Raw genomic sequence first — 22,693 nt, 5'->3', positions numbered from 1 at the left:
CAGGTGACTAGTTTCCTGCAATCTCCTGGAGGAGTGAGTCAGCCCCCTACCTCTCAAAAAGGAAAAAACAGCTCTTAAAATTGAAGGGGGGGGAAAAAAAAAAAAGGCTTGGGTAGAGCTTAGTAGCCTATCAGCAAATCATCTTTCACCGGGGGGTTGAACTGTCATTCACAGGAGCTGAATACAAGCTCTTCCCAAATGAAAGCATACTCTGTGGAAGTGGAGAAAGAACAGGATGAAAAAACACATATTCAAAGCTGACAAGCCTAATATACAAGAATGATAATACTAAGCAGCTGGAAAGTCTGTCGTTTGCCAAGCCATCTCAGTAGCACACTATTGTCATTAGCATCCCACTCCTCAATGGTTTTGATCACCACATTTTGTAACAGCTCACCCATCTTTAATGTAAAAGCATAATCTACCTATTTTCTAATTTTACGTATCTCTTAAAGGGAAGTGTTTGTTTAGTGAGTTACTAAGCGATAATGTCCTTACAGCTATGGATTCTATTCACGCAAAACAAAATCAAATTTGCTCATCAAGCTTGTCAGCACCAGTCACTCTCCCTGCCAAGTCAGGGCTGGTCACAATACATGCAGTCAGAAAAGGCACTGCTGTGTCAGTTGGCTGGCATTCTTTTGTCTGACCTGATTTATTGTGGGCCCAAACATTTCTGAAGTTGTTTATGTCAACAAATGTTTGCCAGGATAAGTTTAAATACACACTAACAGTCTTTTCCCCACTACACTGCTCTTCAGACCTATACAGAACAGGCACACCCAGTTCCACTTACTGCTTCTCCACCTAGAATATTAAGGCCGTTGAACAGCAGCAGACTCTCTCTCTACTACTTGATTTCCACCAGTCCCAAAAGAAGGGAAACCACTAATACAACTACTGTTCTGCTGTGGCTAAAAGTTTGCTTAGAACAGAAGTTGGTCACACTAATGAAAGACAGGGCAGCAATCTAGATAGAACAACTGAAAAGTAACACATCCCTGCAAAATTCTTTGAGTCAGAATGCATGTGAGACTGTCAAAGCAGATATTCTAGCTCACAACATGTAATAAGGTCCAGCTTTCCATTAGAAGCTTTTTACAATTAGAAAGATGTGATTAGTTATGTCATGCATTCAAATAGTTTTCAAGAATGTTACACAGTGTGGAACAATCCACCATGTATACTCTCTACAGCCACAAGTTTATATACACAGACCAGTCTCTTTAGACTGGGGGGAAATCTACATAAACTCACCCCATTTGTCAAAATCTTACTATAAACAAAATAACTTGGATTTTTGCACAAGTATTTTCTCCATCTACCTTCACGAACAAACTACACCTTCACTATGATCAGCATCTACCAAGAACTCACTCTATGGACATTTCCAGTAGAATAAATGGAACTGATGAGAACACCTAAATGCCCATTGTAGCCATCACCCTCACTAGGTCTAGTCCTCATTTTGAGAACTCCCTTTGTAAATCTGTTCTCCTGGGATCAGCTAAAGTGTGTGTACTTCACCTCCCCTTCTACTTCTACTGAAAGATAGGAGTCTCAATTCCAGTTCTAAGCACCATTTCACATCTTCTCCATAAATCCTGGCCTGTTTCAGGACAAACAGGCCAGACAAAACAGTCTTGCAGGATGGTGGTGAGAACAAGCACACAAACTGGGAAGCAATTTCCCCAATATCTAGACTCACAACTTTTTATTAAAGTTTCACCATACAGAATGCAATCAGCTCCTCATCACTTTCAATCTTGGAAGGATTCAGAAGAAAGATGCTTGAGTAACCAACATTTCAATATGCAATACCAATATCTTGGCTAAGAGACCATTCACTCTTATTTACTAAAAATGTCATTTTTGATCTTAAGGTAAATTATATCCTGTTTCTAGTACATTATATAGAAGGATTACATGGTATCACTAGTTATGCCACCTAGGGAAGGGAAAAAAAATTAACATTGGAATAAAGCTGATCCAAAATAAAACAGATTTAATCTAAATTCACATTATCTTCATCTATGTCCATATTGCATACTAGGACACTGTCAGCACTCAGGTCTGAACCTGATCCAGACTATGAGACTTCCCAGTGAGCATCACAGAGTAGGCAAAACAATCACATAACAATGAACTGTGTGGAAATCACCTAATTCCTACATCTGCAGTTTGGCAAACAGTCCCAGATTAAACCATCATTTTCTTTTTGCCCTCCTCTCTCTGTCAGCCCCATTCTAACACGATTAACAGCCTGGCATATTTGTCTGATTTAACAGAGTTCACTACCACATTCCAAAGACCACAAGAATTAATCAGACATACAGTGAAAACATATTTTACATTGATTGTGGTTTGACCATAGTAAAGTTATCTATGTCCCTGCTGTCTGGTCTACTGTCAAAGCAGCTTTTTCTTAGGCATATGTCTAACTACACATGAGTTAGACATGATTTTCACTGATTGTATGGATATAAAAACTTTTTCCTTTAATGGTGACAGAGATATTTGTTGGTGGTCATAGTTCAGGAGTGATGAGAAAGCAGCAGTCTTAGTTACTGTATTTCTTCCTTTATGTGGCTACATGCTGCAGATGTAAGGAAGGAAACATTTTAATTCACTGAAACACTCAGAATTTCTGGAAGAATTTATCTCTAAAATCTCTAGGCTGGAAGCTGCCAAATGCACTAATGAAGTCATCACCTTTCTACCCTGTGCACAATGCAGAATTAGAAGCTACCTACCCATCCCTCTGTCAAGAAACATTGTACTTGAAGCTTCCAAATTAGCAAGACAGACAGCCCTAGCCTCTTTTGTTCATCAGTATCACAGCAACCCCTGTTGTCATGGCATCATTAAAACACACCACACCAAATTAACAGTCTTTGGCAACATGTGCTCCAACCAATGTTCTAACCACATTCTACTGAAGCAAAAAAAATTACAATTTACAGAAAAGAATCAGTTAAAAAATTATTTCAATGAGGAAAATCTAGGGACATGTGAAGTTTGATTAGGAATGAGGAAAAGAAAGAAAAAAAAATAGCAACCCAAACCCCTGTATTTGAAATAAAAGTATAGAGTTTTGTAAGGGTTTTTTTTTTTTTTGAGAAGAGCAATATACTGACCCAGTTCAGTGAGAATGCATCGAAACTTCCTGCAAACAGCTCACTGAATACAGTATATTGAAAGTAGCACTGTTTGATTTCAGTTATTCCACACAAATAATGTTTTTATAATACAAGAAAATATTTAACATTTGGCAAGTCAGTTGCCTATTTACAGTTAAACTACTAAATTTGATCTTAAAATCAGGTTGCACAAATTTAGATTAAAATAAAAAAGCACCTGGTACTTAGGGTTTTTTTTTTTTTGCAGATTAAGGGTAGAAGTTCTGCCTCTACTTTTTGAAATAAGCACTGTGTATATTAAAGGCTTGCAATTTTTGCAGAAAAAATATTCCTGGGTAAAACACAAAACTATCCCCCATTAGTTCAGCCTTCCAGGTTAATTTTTTTAGCATGATGAACTTTTGTTATATATCACAAATGCCCAAATAACCCTTTCAGATTTGTCATTTGCTATCAGTGATTGGCCAAAATACAGCAATCTATCAATTTAAATTTGACCACTAACCATGCTGATTAGCCTCTGATGTGACCTTGAGCTGTGGTGGTTTTTGTTTTTTATTAAACTGGGCTAACATTTGCATCCCATTTTAGTTATGGACCAATTCTGTACTTGTGAAGTCAAAACTTTAAGAAGTCCTTCTTGACTACACATATAGAGCAAACCCAGACTAAATTAATTTTCAGAAATTGAAGTTACAAAAATAAAGATGCCTTAAAACAATCTTTTCAAAAAGTCAATAAAATCAGTGTACATACAAAATACATCAGAATAATCAAAATCTTCTAATTGTGCCTACACTGAAAGCAGTTACATATTTTCCTTTTGTTGGTTTGCCAACTGACATCAGCAGAAAAGCTGTTACTTCGTATTCATTTCACATTTAAATTCATAGATGAATTTCCCATTTGTTAAAGTGAGGAAGCCTTTCAGAAAAAAACCTACCACAATGCAGCTTTTAATCTACTTCAATATGCTCAATATGCTGTACACTACATGCCTTTAATTTTTTTATTCTACTAGGCTTGAGATTCCAGTCAACTAACCTAGATGTGTTCAGCCATGCAGTTTAACCTTTAGAATACTTTAATCTTTTATTAACCCAAAATTTAGAGACCAGAAGCCAGTAATGAAAATTGCTAGTTTCCTTACGTACCTGTTTCTGACAAAAGAGAGTGAAAACACTACATGGTCATTTTAGTCACCATTCATTTCCCTGAATCTTCCCAGAGATTAAGAATAAAGCTAGGTGAGGATAATGCTTCAGTAGTTTCAGAACACATTTTAAGTTAGAACTGGAAATTGTCAAGTGGACATAAGGCTATATTCTTTAGTATGAACACATTAGCAATAAACCTGATCAGCCACAGTTCACAAAAAATCATATCCATTGAGAAAGGCAACCATACCACTAGTAGTGACTAGTTACTTATTTCTTATTCAAGGATATTTCACTAAAACTTAGTCAAACAGTCACTAGACTGAACACCTGCCAATGGAAGACACTGTTAAAATAAAATGAGAACTCTTATGCTCTAAGCAACTATGTTTCTTGCATACTGCTTCAAGTTCTGAGAGTACATGAAGCAATATTCACTCATTTACATTTACAGCACAAATTTTCTGAAAAAAAGAACAAATCGGAAAATGAAAGAATCACCAGCAGGTTGATCATACCATATCAAACTTGCACACAGAAAGGGCAGTATCAAAGTTATGGTTTATTCATTCTAAATAAAATAAATTTAACCTTTGGTAACCAGCATCGAGAGATTATCAAACAATACTTAACCTTTAACTCACGTTAATTTTAGTCTAAAATGCTGTTTTTGTTCTACGTGCCTGCTCCTTCCACTTTTATCCTAAGCCACTGACTGAGTGAAGAAGCTATTTTACTGCTGCCTGCCCACCTAATTTTCAAAAGACCACACAAAGCCAGGATTATGAGATTATATGGTGTTAAACAATAGGTGTGTTACTTTATTCAATTATTTTAAAGGAGCTTTTTAAACACAATTATGGACTGCTATAGGATGTGACAGTAGTCCATTTCTGGTTTGTTGATTAAAAGAAAAAAGTTACACTTTAAAAATCAACATAGATTTTAAGTAGTATTCAAATCACTAAAGCAGCAGCTAGTAAAATTAGTTGCCGAGAAAACTGGTGAACATAAAGGATTAAGGATTATTTGAAGTTCCTTCACTGAAGTCCTGCTGAAACAACCACCCAAGAGTAAAGCCTGACTGCGTAACTCACACAGGTGACAGAGCCATTTGAATGGTCCAAAGGAAATAGTTTAAAAATTCCCATTTACTAGACACATGACCAGTCAATCCCCACTGCAATACAGTGCTTTGGTATCAGTTATTTCACACCAAGGCATTTTTGATGATTTTGTATAAAGAGAAAACACAGTAACACTATCATTAAGGCAGCAACCGATGTCATGCTGGCACTTGCACTTTCCAAAAGACCACAGTAATTCACTGTACATCTCCGCAATAATTTTTAATAGAGTAGTATTTCTTCATAAATACCCTGCAACAGAAAGGTGAAAAACACCACAGAAATCATTTGCTTTGTGGTTCTGGATTTGCCCAGTTGTTTCTCCCTAGTATCACTAAAGTTAGGCATCAATGCTAAATTAAAAATTTATATGCTCCAGACCTATTGCTTTCTTTCCACATGAAGTGTGCAGCCACCGTCTCTAAAATCTCATGTCTAGTCGTTATCTGAAGCCATTTGCAGCTAGGAGGAGTCCTCCATTGCTTGCTAAATTTGTTTGCTCGTCCTTAACACAAGGGCTTCAACATGAATACCAGAAAGCATTTAATCTGACCACTCTGCAGTCTAAATCCTACTGTGAGTTTCCCCTTCTTCACCACTGGCATAAGCTATTTATCACAGTCACTTTCTCAAAGGCCTTCAGGAACTGTCTTCACTCAGCTATCACAGTTCATGTATGCTGCTAAGCTTTCAGATAAACAACTTGCAGCTTACTCAACACAGCACAAAGAATATAGAACTACCCCTCAAAAAAGCTGCCTCCTTCAACTGCTCATCTCTCAGGAGTGGATAACCTACTTGTGAGAGGAGACCACAGCCCATTTTCTTGGCTACCAGTCTTCCGCTGCTCTGCGCCTCCAGTTTAGTGATTCCAGTAAACACTTTCTTCCCCCTTGTTGTCAGCACTGGACAACTTCTGGACAGATCTTTTAGTTCCATAGTTGTGGTAGTACAAAATACCTTATATACCCTGTACACAATGAATGAATGAAATTAAAAAGTCCACAGGAGAAACAAACAAAAAACCACACAGAAAAGCATCCTACTAAAGAATCCGTTCATACCATTATCAACACTAAAACAGCAAGATGAATTTGTGAACACTGAGCAGTCTTCAAGCTAATGCTTCAGGAATACCATGTCCGTAACTATTTCAGTGACATCCAATCTTAAAACTAGAGCTAAGAATATAGTTGTAGTCCAAAAGTAGAACATAAACTGAGATGTTACATTTCCTCACAACACCGAGCCCTAAAAATATCACACCTGCATAAACTGTAAAAATTTAAATTTAATACTTAGAGAAGAACTTGGAAATGCTAAATACAAAACTAACATCTGGCCCCAAGTCCTAAAGATGTCAAAGCCTCTTTCTGAAAAGGCATGAAGGTGCTTTAATTCCACCACACAAATATAATTCCTGCAACTTACTGATCTACAATCCTGCAATTGAGGTTTTCAATTATTTTTTCATTTTCATTTTTTAATGTATCTTTGCTGAAACTTCCTCACTAGGTCTTTCCCACCTTGCAGATTTCTAAAACTGGGAAAGTACTGAGACATTACCAGAGTTACAAGAACACCCGATTCCTTCCAAAATAAGAACCTCTCCTTACCTTTAGCATGTATGTGTAGCAACATCCACAATCCCACGGTCATTCTGTGTCTCACGGATAAGCAGTACTAACAGAACTTGTACCGTCATCATGAACTGCTGCAACACCCACCTGTTGGCCCTGAACCCAAGTTATGCACAGCAGAGAGAATCAACATATTTGAAAAAGGGAACATGTTATAGAACTAAAATAGCTTAAATATCTGAAGCAGTTCAGTCACGACAAAGAAAAGTTAACAAAACTTGCCTCTTCAGTCTTGTTAAGATTAAAACTGGTTTATCAACTAAAAATAACTGTAATTGACAAGTAGGAATTCCTACATACTTTTAAAAATTAGTCCAAGAAATTATTCAAGCAATAAATGAGGAAAAAAATGGTGAAAAGGAAAAAATCCTTTGTTCAGCTAAATCATAGCCTCTACAAAAGAAAATTCCTCAAGTCATAGGTTTTGCAGTTACACTGTTCTGTAACGAATGTCATTAAGATGAAAGTTTAACTCAAACACAACTATTTTCTACAGCCTTACATGAGTCACCTCCGTCTTCCAGAAAAAGGGGCATTTTAGGCGGACAAAGGAGTAACTCCCCATAAAATTCCTACTTTCCTGAAAAAATGGAAACAGCCACCTACAAAAATCAAGGTTCAAGCTCTGTACCAAATCTTCTACCCTGCCATGCTGTTCTAACTCTAATCCATTACTAAGATAACAATCAAATCACTAAAACTGTCAGATTAGATGAACATTTGCTCAGAATTAAGAAACAAGTCGGCTTCAGTTCTGTGACCTAGCTACATAAATAGGAAGAACAAACACTTCCAACAAAACTTGTGAAAATGCTATGAAAGCTTCATGAAGTCAAGATCATTAAGATGACAATCACAGCTGTTAACTCTATGCTGTCAGGCATACAAAAATTATTTGTATTGATGTTCTTTTATGTTGCAACTTTGATAAACTGATGCATCAGCAAAATAAGAAAATGGAATATTTTTGTGGATCTGCTATAATATATTTTGCCAAGAGTGGGAAACTCATTTATCGGAAGCAGTTTTTGTTTTGTTTTTAAACACAAGAACTCCTACATGTACATGAGAATTACTGTTTAGAACACAAGACTCAGACTGGATATGCATCAAATCTTATCTTTCAGATGTTAGGACAGAGTTCTTTGAGAGATGCAAATTGTTTTTTGGTTCAAGTGTTCCTGCTTCTTAAGCTGCAAACTACATTAGAAGAATTTTTGTTGTTGAAAGGCCTAGCTTTAGTTTCAAATAGGAAAATATGACTATTCATCCTCTTCCTCACTAGTGACCTTTCATCTTGCTGATCTTGTAATTTCAGTTCCATTAGTCTAGTTGCTGTGATGGAAAGGGAAGCTAATACTAATTAACACAAGAGCTAAGGTTCCTTAAGTGTTTTGAGCTCCTTTTGTACATCAGAAATGTGAAAAGGAGGAAGAATGAAGTTTCTCCTTGTATTCCTTTTTTTTTTGTACTTCAAAAGCAACATAAAAATGAAAAATGCCTGTGCTCTCTTATAAAGAGTTCCGAGTTTTCCTAAAGAAAGATATGCTAATTATTTAAGTCAACAAAAATATCTGACTGCACATAAGGGTTGATTTTACATTTTAAACACTCACGGGCCTTCAAGACACCCCCCCTCCTGACTGCTGATCTTAGACACTATAGCAACAAGTGAATATTTGTTCTGAAGGAATGTGGAGTATGCAGCTGGGGGAGGGGTAGTACTATCAGCCACAAACTTATCTCCTAGTCCACTAAGTTAAATAATAACTTCAATCTTCCCTGAAACTGAAGAAATAGCATTTACTATCCAACATTAGCAACCAGCATTTAACAGGCAGCTTACACTTTGACTATGAAGAACACAGATTTGCTTGAACTCAACTTCAAGAGGAGGTTGGTTTTTTCCTCTTGTTAGAATAGTGAAAACCGAAGAATTGTTCCATGACTGCAGATGAATTAAGCAGTGCACTACCACTGCAAACCTGCAAAACAAAACAAAATACCCAGCTCCTCTGGCTCTGGTCACAGCGTCTGAAAGCCCAAGACTCCCTGACAAAAGCCTGCAGACAGCAGACACACAGAAAACAGGAGGCTTGGGCAAAACAGACTGTGGGATGATCTGGAGCGAAATGAAAAGAAAGGTGGAAAGTTCACTCTCCCAGATTAAGTGCAACAGTCCTGGGAAAAACCTATGGTTCATAGCTATGCTTGCCTCCCATAAACTGACTATAAAATACTTCTTTTTGCATTGCTCTGGGTTTGCCTTTATCCAGGCTGTACCTCAAATTTCTACTTTCTTTGCATAACTTCTCAAGTTTGAGGAAGCTGGACAGGAACATGACCCAGGGCCAGGGATCTCAGTGCTTTCTGCCCAAGAGAGGGACCAGAAAAGGATGGGTGTGAAAGTCAAGGAAGCATGGGAAAATGACCAGGAGGTCTCTGGTTTGCTGTGGTCCTACAGCTCCACTAAGAGAAGCAGCCTGTCTAATTTTTTTCCTCTAAGTTTTGCCATTAAAACACCCAGAAGAAGCTCTTAAAAAAAAAAATCACTACTACTACTACCTTTCAGTTCTTAGCAATAATTTTACTTGTTTAAAAAAAATTAAGGCAGTATTAAATTTGTTCTTATCCTTGTTTATATCTTTTACAACTTTCAGCTTGAAAGACTATTTCAGATTTGTGAAAGGACAATTTCAGTTTCAGACTGACGGAACTTATACTTAGCAGTGACTACTACTTGGAGGTATGTGAAAGGGTGTACTAAGGGTGTACAGTCAGAAAGACTGGAAGCAGATATGACTTTGCATGTAAGAAGCAGGTTTCAGAAAGGCAAGTTTAAAAGATGACTGTCAAATCCAAGTGTACCAAAAGCACAGTGCTAAGGTGACCGATTAATTTTCCATCTACAAAGGGCACTCTCTGCTTGCTGCTTTCCCCACTACCACCTCACCTTTCATATACCCCTGTCAAAGTTAGCATTCAATAATGTAGACAAAAGAATTGGTACAGGTTTTAGCAGTATATGCTGTGATGGCAGACTGGAGGGTCACACCAACTCTACCTAGAGCTTCACAGTCTTGTTCCATTTTAACCTCTGGCCACTCGTTCCTTTGCCAGCCACCTTCCCCCTATTTGCTGGTACTCAGCACAATCTTACTGTCAACTCATTGAACTGACCTGGCTAAAAATTAGCTCCTTTCTTCCTAGGATTAGTTTTCAGGCAGATTTGCTCCCAAAACTTGGCTTGCTATGCAGTCACCAGAGAACTACCACCAGTGTCAGGAAGAAGCAGTGAGATCACAGCCGCTCACGCAAAAGTTTCTTCGCGAACTGCTGTGGAAATAGACTATCAGCATGTTTAAAACAAAACCCCAAACATAACAAGCTTTATAGTAAGAAACAGCAGTTTTAAATGCATCGTGTAGATTTTAAGCAGTTACAGAACTGTATCAACAATTCAGCTGCTGATGGAGAAGGGGGAAAAAAAAAAAGGCAGTTTCAGCAGGAGAACTGTCAGAATTTATTCCTTCCAGCTGCCCCAGCCTGGTTTAGTCCCGGCTTCCCTGCTACTGCAGCACACAAGGACACTTCTGCTAACTCTGTCATGGGAACAATAACACCCAAAGCAGCAAATACAAGTTGTCAGAATTCACCTTTTAACACTTAATCTGGTTCAGCAAGAGGATGAACAATCTCATTACAGGCAAATGCATTTAAAACATGCAGTTATTTCCTTGTGGATCAAGTCTGAATAGAGCTACAAAGTACAAAAAACCTATATTTTAATAATAAATCACAGAATCATTCTTCAGATATTGCAAGCATATTACACTTTGACAGATTCTGGAAGTGATAAACATTAAAATTCCACTTTAGACTATTTGTCAACATCCTCAAGTATTTTTAATTCTGTGATATTATTTATGAGCTACTAGACAGTTTGTTTTCCTTTTTTTTTGTGCTACATGGAATAAGAGAGACAATGTGCTACACTTTACATGGATTCCTCTACCTTTTTCTAATGATTCTCAATGGTCATTTAATAATTCACAAGAAGGTTGTTTACACATTTGATAATCACTGTGTTTTCACAGTTCCCAAAAGTTAGCTGCCCTGATCACATTTTACTTTCCCTTCTCTCGTGAAAGGTTATTTATCACACAAAACACTACCCAGCAGAAAAGCAGCAAAATCTTCAACACAAAGTCTAAAGAGATCAGTCCAACTGCCCTCAAAGCAAAACAAATATAAAAAACTCCCGCAAACATTGCTTCCAGAAACTGTTGCAAAGAAAAGTAAATACTTTATCAGATCCTCCTTTAGAGCAGTTTGCCCACCTACCAAGCATTCATAGTATGAGGTGTCATTAGACAGGTAAATACATCTAGTTTAAGGTGTATCAAAGACAGCACCTTTCACTGAGAAACATCAAAATTGGAATAAAGAACAAACAGCAAAATTACACCTAGTATTAAATATTATCATAAATTCAATCTGTAATCTTCACTGCAATAACTAATGAACTTCAGATTTCCCTAGCAAAACAGGACAAACTGACTTTAAAGAACACTGCCTCAGAAAAAAAGGACATTAGTATTTTAGACTGTAAGAAAATAAAGAAATAAAAATGGAATGCTAAAAATACTGCAGTGCCTTAATCATACTAAAAATAGGGACAATATACATTATCAAGCCAGGAAGGGCTGAAGAGAAATCACTCACCTTTGAGCCTCAGGCACTATATTCAGTAAAAGGCTTCTGGCTTTTAGTGTAGCATGTAATTAACGCCAATCTCCGTGGTGCTAAAAGAAGGTTTTGAAGTCACTAGAGATTACAAGTTCCTCATTTTGAGGAAACTATTTACCTTGAGACACCTTTAGGATAGTCCCACTGGGGTGAGTATCTTATCCTTCAAAAATAACAACCTGATAGGTTTCAAGTTAGGTAGCATTCCTGATGCTTTTGAAAGTATTGGTCTTACTATAAAGAGAATGTAAACATTCCTGACCAGGCCATCCAGTTTCAGCAGTACTTTTGCCTCTGCTTTAGTTTAAAAACAGAAGCCAAACCAAACAAAGAAAAAACCCCAACAAAAACAAACAAACAAAAAAATAAACAAAACCCAAAAATCTATCAAACTCTAAAAAATCAGACACATTCTGATCCTCAGAGAAATTAAAGATAATTTATCTAGACTAGCTTTATCTTGCTAGTCTGATTTCTAAGATACCTGGGAAAAAAGAGTATACAAACATTTTAGAATGAACTACAATTTACATTAGTTGAAGATCGGATGAAATTGAAGAAGAAAGTTTTTGCTCATTAAAAGGATGCAGAATTACCCACATGAAGAACACAACATCACACTTTGAAGGTTACTTCAAAGTTTGTGATAAAGCAAGCAAAAACTTCCAAAATATATTCTGAAGTACAGTCAAGAAGACTACATATTAAAATGTAATTACTCCTGCACTTTTAAACCACATGCAAATTTTACCCTTAGAGCTATTCATAATGAAACACAGTATTTCTCACAGTCTCAAGGGCAGACCTTATAGTACATACTACATTTCTTAAAAAAAAATAAAAAGCAGCAGATGTCACAAAACTAGTAGCTAACTACCTTCAGAGTAGGGAAACAGGAATGCTCCCCCCCTTTCTAATGCAATACAAGCAAAAGCTACTATGTACTGTTGAAAGATGAAATACTTACTCTCAGTTCATAATTAAGAGACATTTTACTGTGTCCTAAATATTCTTTTGTGTGGTCTTTTTAAACATGAGAAAATTAATCTCATTTGAGCAAAGACCACACAGTAGCATTATTTACTTAAAGCAACAATAAAGTTTATTATAGGCAGTAAAAGCTTGGACTGTAGTCACCACCCTCATACATAAATACCTATTGAAAAGATTCTCAACTTTGCATATCAATGCAATAAGCAATATTGCTTTTGAACTGGTTGATTCTCTAATACAAGTTTGTAAGAGTTAGGTCCTGCATGTTTGGGACAAGAACTAACCTCTTCAAGTTACCAGATTCACCTTAAATATAACTCACACACTCCAAAATCTTTAATATTTTCAGTACTATAGTCAGGTTTTTAAGCCCTCAGCAGGTCTCCATGGGAAGCAAACAACTTCTCAGTTCCTAAAACCGCTTTTACCATAGGAAGTTACTTCTCATCTTGAGTGCCACTACTCTGAAAACCACAGATTGGCTCCAGCCTTTAGACTGTATTTCCCTGTGTGTCCTACCTTTCCAAAGAGGGGTGTAAGTTGAAAGCAACAATAAAAGTTTCTCACACTCTGAGCCGATAGCTGAAATGTTATTGTTGGAACTCAAAAAGCATAGAGAAAACACAGAGAAAACTCACCAGCTTTCAAGCCATTATGTCTTAACAGTTTGTACTCCAGATTTACATTAGAACAGAAAGAAGTAAACCTGGGGCACATTAGAAAAACAGAATGCCATCAATAAAACTGAACAGTCAAATGAACAGCACTAAGAATAGCACAAATTACAGGAAATTATCTGAGTCTTCTAAGTATTAATTCAACATACACTCTCAAATCCAGCCTTCCAGGCAGGGATTGCTAGGGAATTTTTTTCATTTTCTTCTTATAAGAAAGAAGATTGACTTATTTTGAGTCTTCTCAATAAATTTCAATTATCTCTGACTTCATAAAGTACAAATGCTACAACTGAAGACAATCTTTCAGTTCAAACACAAAAACACAATAACAACTGTCCTTACTAGTACTAGCCACATGACAATCTTGCTGATCTGGAAATTGAGCTGAAGACTGGACCAAGAGACTGATGCAGTCAGTTGCACTAACCACCACTACAGTTCCAGCCTGTCAAGTAGAATTAAATACAAGATTTGTGAAACAGCACTGGATTTATTGACATAGGTTCAAAAAATGCCCAGAGCTCTCCTTTAATGAAAACAACAGTAAAGTATCTTGATCTTATGCCTCAGATCAGAGCATTTATAACAGAATGTTACATCCAATGAGTACAAGGCCTAAGGGACAGCAAGAACCTAAAGGTATGAAACACACAGTATTTCACTCAAGACAAGAGACAACTGCAGCTCCCTCATGTCCAAACATCTGTCAAACTTTTAAACTCTACAGTTACATTCAGAGTGTTTTGGTTTGCTGTTTTGGTTGGTTGGTTGTTGGTTTGGGTTTCCCTTTGTTGAATGAAAGGTACCAAAAATTTATTCAGCATTATGACAATGAGACTACTGTAAGAAATTAAATCATGTTAGCATAAGGAATGCAAAGAGAAGTAGCCTTGGAATCTATGGAACATTTCATTTACCTAGTACTCCCCTCAAGAGACTTCAACTTATTCTTCATGTTACAAATCTACTTGCATTGGTACCATAACAAAACACAGTTCAAGTCTGTAATCCCAAGGCACTTACGTTCTAGTTTAGACACAAACACATGTTATAGCCCAAAATCTCTTAAGATTTTTCATCCAAGATTGGTTCACTACATCAGATGAATGTTAAGTGAACCATGGGTGAAAAATTGCTGGGCTCTTCCATGACAGCTCAGGTACCACAAACAGGGAATACAAGCATCAGTCAGCATGACACTGAAGGCACACTTGGCAATCAGCTGCCAACCACTGCAGACCCCAGCAGCAGAACGGGGACAGTTGGGAGCCACATGGCCAAGCATGAAGCTACGGTGCATCAGGAGTTTAGACAAATCTGCCAGAGAGGCAATACAACAACTAATGGTTGATGTAGAAGCTGAGGGAACAGTGGTTAGAAGCTGAAAGACCTACAGCAGACTAGGAATGCTTACCAAGCAAATATAAACAGTCACTGATGAAACCCTTCTAAAAAGGAAGAAATTAATTTCCTATCCCCACAACTGATTCCATCCTGGAATAATTAATGTAACTAATTTCAGGCTGGTGGTAAGCGGCAAGCATTACAAACCAGAATTTTATGCACAAGAAGTCTGCTCAACCACCTCAGAAGGTTTTTGTTAGTTTTTGGACAGACAATTGCAAACATTTCCAAACATCAGAAAATGCAAACCAAGCTATGCAGCTTCTAGGAGGTTGTCTCCAGCCAGCAGTAAGCAAGGCCAGCATTATGGAGCTCTCTATATTATGGGGACAAAGATCAAAAAACACTCCCAACTGTGGAAAAGAAACATCTTTCCTTTATAAATTATAAATCCTTTAAATGGACAACACTGTTTCACAAATTAATTCTATACCATAGTATAAAACAAGATGACAACTCCTGTCTTCCATGTTAGTTTTTTTGGATCTTCTGAGTTCAAAATTTTAAACTGACAAGTAATTAATTTGCTGCATGGCAACAGGAATACTTCAGTGTTTTAATAGTCCTTTCCTACAGGATGCCCATTTCATTCTCAGTAGCCACCAGACACCCAACCTCACAAATAACTGCTCATCCTGTGTGCTCGGCAAAAACCTATAAGGACACGACATGGGCACTGGTGTCAAACTATTGCTCTTTTAAGAATTGTTCACACACCTTTTAGCAGCAGTATTTCAGCTGTGGGCACACTCACTTGAACACAGAGGTGACTGCAAATGCTCAGCACTCAGGACATCTTATACAAAACTGCTCTGGTTGTTATTTCAGCTATTAATCTCACAAAATTTAGATAAAAGCTTTCCTGCTGAGGACCAAAACAGGACTAATGCTATTTCCCCAAAAGGAACAGGAACACAGTAACGCACACCTCTCACAAGCAAGAAAATTTGCAGTTTCCACCTGCTGGCAGAAGACGGTAAATACTTCTCTTGCAAAGGAAGACAGCGTAGTTATATTCTACCTTAAAACTCAAACTACTAGTGTATAAGACTTTCAAAGACCAAACCAGCCTAGAAAACTGAAATATAACCAAAATAGTAATAGAACTGTTTGGAATTAGAAAAAACGTCCAAGTGGTTAAAAAACTGATCGGTTGATGGTCTCACAAATTTAAGTATCAGCCTAGGTATCAGCCTAGACAGCCTGCTAAGAACTTATTTTCCCTTGTTACGATTATGAAACAGATTACACTCTTCTGGTAAGGAAATACAGAACCCAAACTAAAAACCATCACTTCCCGTAATCGTCATGCTGGGGGTGGGGAGGGAAGAGGAAGGGAGGATAAATGGTGAAGGTAAAGGGCAGGGGAAACAACCACAGCAAACACTAGTTAGAACATACAAATAGAGTAGTTAGGGTTTCAGAAAATCTAAGAATTAAGAAAACTGACACACCTTCTGAAAGAAAGGCTTCCTTCAAATAGAGTAGCACATCTGCAAATTTTCTGACATCATTCACCAATTGCATGATATATTCTGGATCCACAACAGGATTATCATAGCAGTCAGAGTTGGAGCTAATGCTGCTCAGAGAGCTGCTCTTGGTGCTGCGCCCCATTCCCCAATTTCCTGAATTCGAGATGGTGAAGAAGTTGGAGGTAGACAGTCGGGCTAATCCCAAACCACGCTTGTTACTGCCGCCGTTCTGTCCCAACATCCCAGCAGCCGCTGTACTTGTAGAGCTCCCGCAGTTAACACTCACTGCCACTTGATGTCCATTGGACAAGCCAAAGGCGAAACCCTTAAAAATTGGGGAGGGGGAAGGAGGTGGAGGAGAAGGAAAAATGCTGATTAGTATAGAAATATATGTGAAGCAATACTTTTGTACTGACAAGATCCAAAACTTCTTTCAAGATGATACTGCTTTACATAAAAATGCTAACTGAGTACTATAAAGGCTTTTGACTATTTGAAGTTATTTAAATATGTACAGTAGATAGATTGTTGCATTAAAAAATCAATGGCATGCCAAAATTATTTCAAAAGCTAATCGTGATGCATGCTTATTTCATGAGAAAAGTTTCTTCCACGAATATTTATTCTGCGAACCTTAAAAATTGCATTCTGTACATTTACCAAGACCTATTCTTTACCCTGAGACGTTACTATAACTGAATACAACTGCAAAAACACTTGATGTGATAGACTATGATCAACATCCCTTCTTGCATGAACCACCAAGCTATATTCAGCATCCTGTCTCTTAAGACAATACACAGCCTTGATCCGATAGGATGAATTTTCTCTGTGAAGTGTGCCAAGCAAAAAACCATGGCTTATCACAGTTTGTCTTGGAAAGGAAAACATCCTCAAAGAAGCTATCTGGGCTTTTCAGCCTGTTATCTACTAATATGAAAGGCAATCAAAAGAAAGACATAGAAAAGTGAAGAGAGTGAAAAAATATTTTAGTATCAAAGTTTATCTGCAAATCTCAGTGCAGTTATCTTGAATGATATTGCTCTGCTCAGAAAGTTCCACCATAAAAATGCACAAATTTGGGGGAGTATAAATTAAGCAACTACCTGCATTCCTTTCTTTTAGGAGAAAAAAAAACCAAAAAACCTGAAAGCTACTGAAAATTTTGGCATGTCAGGTTAAGCGATTCATTTCAAAGCAGCAAACTGCAGGTGGCAGAGTCAGGTACGCTTCCAGCAGCTCCCACAACGCCTGCTGTTGTTCTCTCAACACCAGGAGAAATTCTCATTGTTTACAGTATAGCATAAACACCACAGGGGAAAAAAAACAACCAAAAACCAAACTGGAACACAACAGCTAAAACATTAGTGTGGGTTGCAGACACATCTGCAGCAAATCTTCAAATTCAATTACTTTACCTAAAAATAAAAGTTATTATGAACTAAAAAATACAGGTTGAAACGGGTTCTCCTGCATATGTTTGTATTTGGTTAGACCAACTAAAGTAGTAGCACCTTCAGCACTTTGAACACTCCCACTATGAATTTCAATAGGCATTACTCTAATGCACTTCAATTATTTTTCCATTATTTCTGCTTTATTTCTGTTTGCAGTTTAAAAATATCAGAGGAAACATGGTCAAAGCAGTTGTTTTTGTAATTAACCTGCAGGCCTTCCAGGGAATGTGTGCTGGGGGAGGGGGAAGAAAACTTCAAAATTTAACACAAATTACCTGCTCTAATTTCTGTTTACTGCTTAAAGTCAGTACCTGTAAGAGTACTCATGACACTATACAAATAATGCAGATAATTAAGTAATTCCAAACACCTCAAGTAGATTGAAGTGAGGTTTACATTAAACATAGTATTTAAGTAAGTTTCTTCTGTTCCCACATATAATTCTCATGGCTACAAAGCTACTTTGCAATTTTACTTTGCAATTAAGGCAAAACAAGCCACATAACCTTCTCTCCTCTTAACAAGTGTGATATCTATTTATATCGAGAAAGATTTTCATATTATTTAAAATACATGTCTCTTTTAAGTCTGGCCAGCTTCACAGTCAACTTTTTAAGTAGCGTGATGTCTTAGACCTGTTTCAGTGGAAAGCCCATGCTTTTAAAGCTGTATTATTTTAGAAATGTTGCCTTTTTTGTACAAGTAGTACAAAAATGCCAACACTTTGAAAACTATGGAAGTGATGACAAAGTGTTTCTGAACGGAAAAAAACTTGAGAAAACCAAAGCTGAGCAGCTTAGCACAAGAGGCACCTTTTCCTCATAAATATTAGCCCTTATGTCTGTTCCTCCTGTGTTACAAGGCAGATGGGGAAAGTTTCCCTCCCAGAACACATGCCTTTCATTACTGAGAAGTGTTTCATATTTCTTCAGGAGACTCTGGCTTTGAAAACGAAAAGCATCCACCAGCTTTGCTATAAACGCCTCCAGACTCCTTTGGCTCACAGCGAGCCATTGCCCGTCCCGACGGAAAAAAGATAAAAAAAAATAAAGCGGCAGATATTTCAAAAATTTGCTCTCCCAGCACAATTTCCCCAGTAGGGAGGGGAAGAAAGAAGGAAAAAAAAAAAAGTAAGAAAAAAAGAAAGGAAAAAAGGGGCCACGTCGCTGGCGGGCCGAGGGCAGGGCCGTTCCCGGTGTCCTGGGTGGGGGTCGGCGCCCCGCCCTGACCCCTCCGCACATTCCCGGCGCCCCGCGGCCGCCCCGGACCGCAGGGCCCCGTGGCTGGCAGCCCCCGCGCAGCGCGGGCCCCGGGGCCGCGGCAGGTACGGGGCAGGGGCCGCGAGAGGTGCGGGGCAGAGCGGAGGTGGGCGCGCGGGGAAGCGCCCGGCACCGCTCCCGGGAACCGCCGGGCGGGGAGGTGGGAGTTGCTGGGGCCAGACTCGCACTAGGAGGGGGGCGCCGGGCCCCTCCAGCCGCCCCCGTTCGCCCGGCGGCTCACCGGCGCCCTGCCCCACGCTCGCCCACGGCTCCTCCCGACGGCGACCAGCGACGCTCCCCCCCCTCGTCCCGCCGCGGCGTTCCCGGTGCCTACGGCCGGCGCTTACCGGAGAGCGGTGGCCGAGCGCAGGCAGCAGCCGCGCCGCCGCGGGCCCCTCGCACGGCCGCCCCGCTGCCCACGTAGCGCCCTCCCCTCAGCAAGCCCCGCGCTCCGCCGCCGCTGCCGGCCCCGCCCGCGCTCCGCCATTGGCCGGGCGGCTCCAGGGGCGGGGCTCCGGCGGGACACGCCCCCGGCGGGCTCCGCAAGCGCCGGTGCGCGGGCCCGGGCGGGAGCGGGGCTGAGCGGCGGGCGGGGGAGCGGGACGGCGGCAGGTGCGACACGCGGAGCGAGGGAGCGACACGCGGAGCGAGGGTGCGCCCGCCGGGCCCGCCGCGCAGCGCGCACCTCCGCGGGGAGCCGAGACACACCCGCCGTTGAGCGTGCGTGCTAAGCGCGGGGAAAGGAGCCGCACAGGAGCAACGGGGGTACACGCAACAAGCTGCAAAAGTGAGGAAAAGTCCAAATTCAGGCCACGTGGTATTTAGCAAACAGGCTTGCTTTTAAGTGATTTGGCCAACAAGAAACACAAACACCGTGGCAAAGCACAGAATAAATTTCTCATGCTCAACCTCCCACACTTTGTTTTCCTGGATCCAGTTTCTCGCTCATTGTACAGCTTCCAGTATTGTTATGGGTGAGTAACGTGTGCACGCACACACTTTCTACTAAGCCTGCTTTTATTCCTGGATGAACCCTGCTGGCTACTTAATGAAAATGAGAGCAGTAACAAAATTAATATATAACGACAGGCTATATCCCCAGGATGGGAGTGGCTTCACCTACCCAGACAGCCCAAATCTTGGCATAATTTAGCTTCTGAATTTAGTTGCATGTGCAGATATATGCACCTTTGTCTGGTTAAGAGGAAAGAGAAGTTGGAAAAGCAGAAATTTACATCATCATACAGAAACTCAGATAGTTCTCAGCAACACCACGACCTTTAGACCTGAGTACAGACTTCTGTTACATCATCTCACAGTGACTGATGGCAGCAGTAGCTTTTCCATCTTCTAGATGCAGGACTACAAACCCACACTTTATTTCTCGCTATTAAAAGGCCATTTAAATTCAGCAATCTTAGATCCAATGCCAAAGTTCAGGAATGGGATTTACTTTCAATAACATATCAAAGCCCTCATCATCTAATTCCTAGCCCAGTTCCTCAGTGCTAGCAGTTTCAGGCTTTACATCTTGAGTTTCCCCATCCTTGCTCCAGCCTCCTTCCCCAGCCACTCCCATGCAGGATTTTGTGTTAGAGCACCAACTTTCCCCTTGGTTCATCCTTCCTCTCCATATTTACCATTATTTATTCTACTGGAATAATTTTATTTCTTTTGGAATTCATAAAGCCTGAAACTAAACAACTAAACTAAAACAAGTTGTGACATTTCTTATTTCTAGTGTCAATGTTAACCACTGTTCAGTAAGTTTTCTTCATCTTGAAAACTTATAAATAAAATGTGATGTAAATTTAGAAATCCAGTGTTATAAATAACTGTTATACATTCTTCAAGTCTTCTAAGCATGGGGGAAAAAAAGAAAACAATACTCTGAGCTTCAAAAGGATTTTGATCATTCAGGTAATCGACCCTGCAAATGTCAAAATCAGGCCAGAGTAAACAATTGTAAACTAATTTAATGTGAAAGCAAGGAAGTATTGTAGGGAATGCAGGTTAAATAGTACAATCAACAATCACATCATCAGAAAAAGAAAGGTTTATTGGGGGGAAAAGACATTGAAACCATTAGATACGTGTTCAATAGCAACAAAAAAGATAAACAAGAAATCCCACCTATACTTATCAATAGATAGAATACAAAGCAATGGATACTATTTGGTCAGCCAAACCTTTGTTCAGAAGAAAAGCCTATAGCTACAGCAGTCTCTCATCCTTGCAGACACTCTTTTTGAAAATAGAAGTGACTTCATCTTTCTATAACTACACCATTCCCAGGCACATTTTAGAAAATTCTAGGAAGAATAAACTCAGCTGTTCCAAGTACATATATACTCTAGTCCTTCCACTGTTTCTGAAGTAGACATACACTTCATTATGCTCCAATTCCTCCACAGTCTTGTCTCTCCCATGTCAGCTCTCACATAAGCTAACCTGCGTCCATACAAGAGTTCAGCAAATTTATTGGTGAATTGTTTATTTGAAAAAAAACCCCCAGTTCTAGAGGTCAACTTGAAAGTGACAAAGAAATAGAAATACTAGGATTACATGTTTTTATGCTTTTGTAATATTTTTTTCACTTACTTTTGATTTAAAACATAAAAGTGTTCTACATTGTGGGAGGCCTAGCTTCAAACATCTTTTGAAAAAAGGATTTGAGCCCACATCTGCTGCATTATGGGAATGTTAAGTGAAGTTTTGGGTTTTCCTCAAAGCAAAACAACAAACAATTTTCCTTTTTCATTTTCATTGTTCAGAACTCTTTTCCTCACCATTTTCACTTTGGCTGCCAAATTGAATACAGATCGTCAGCACTCCCCCTGAATCAAATCTAGCACAAAACAGCTGCAACCACATCTCAGACTGTATAGTGTTGATTACCTCCTAAACTGCCTTGGAAAATATGACATGAAAGAGAAACGGAACTAACAGATCTACCTTCAAGAAAATGTGCCTTGCATAAAAGGCCAGGCGTACATCACAGCTTGCAACTTTTGCTGCAGCAGATAAACTGGAAAGAGGATTAAGGGTCTGACAGCTGCTGTATGTTGGTCACCCTTTACTAGTCCACAAGACAAATGCCCCTTTTCAGCCAAGTATAGTCTACAGCATCACTAATGCAGGCTTCAGGACAGTAACAGAAATTGAGCAGGTGAAAAGTTGCTTAAAGTAATTTTTTTTCTGCACTTACCTAACATAGTTTACTTGGAATGAACTATTAGGTAAACTATTAGGCAAGTAGTGAAGACTGGGGCAATAAGTGTCCAGTGTCTCAACAATGTAGTCTCCAAGAAGAGAAACCAAAACTGAATTTGTTTTCATTAAAAATGCTGAGTTTTCATGAGAGCAGGCACTGAAATGTCCAACTTGGTAAGAGTCAGTTCTATGATTCTTTTAACATTTTTTTTCCTGATAGAGCATGAGTCCAAGGTGAAATAAAAGCTATAGCATATTTCTGTTACAATAAAGACAAACCAACAAAACCCCCAAACTGCAAGTACCTGTTTCTTACTTTACTCGGCAAAAGTCCCTTTGAAATCCAAAGAAACACCTGCCTGATGAAAACTGCTCTACATTGCAGCTTCCAGTCACTGTTTA

General features: G+C 39.1%; 1 protein-coding gene across 5 annotated transcripts in view; it reads right to left on the bottom strand.

Annotated features, from left to right (window-relative positions):
- The window catches only part of ARHGAP29 (Rho GTPase activating protein 29), a 51,565-nt gene extending 32,037 nt beyond the window's left edge, over positions 1-19,528 (bottom strand). For 4 of the 5 annotated variants that reach the window (XM_042030152.1, XM_042030154.1, XM_042030155.1 and 1 more), the window contains exons 1-2: positions 19,426-19,528; positions 16,342-16,687 (exon numbers count right to left, since the gene is read on the bottom strand). In XM_042030152.1, coding sequence (XP_041886086.1) covers positions 16,342-16,603 — 262 coding nt within the window. In that variant the 5' untranslated portion in view covers positions 16,604-16,687; positions 19,426-19,528. Of the gene's footprint in view, positions 1-16,341; positions 16,688-18,716; positions 19,035-19,425 lie in introns of those variants that run through there. The other variant, XM_042030153.1, reaches the window with a different exon arrangement.
- Positions 19,529-22,693: the final 3,165 nt, after the last annotated feature.

This window comes from Corvus kubaryi, unplaced genomic scaffold, assembly GCF_017639235.1.
Source record: "Corvus kubaryi isolate FWS band 111438036 unplaced genomic scaffold, C.kubaryi_AGA036_p1.0 37334, whole genome shotgun sequence".
NCBI classification, from domain to species: Eukaryota; Metazoa; Chordata; class Aves; order Passeriformes; family Corvidae; genus Corvus; species Corvus kubaryi.
Note: the sequence above shows the minus strand (reverse complement) of the source record. Positions and strands in the feature narration are given on the sequence as shown.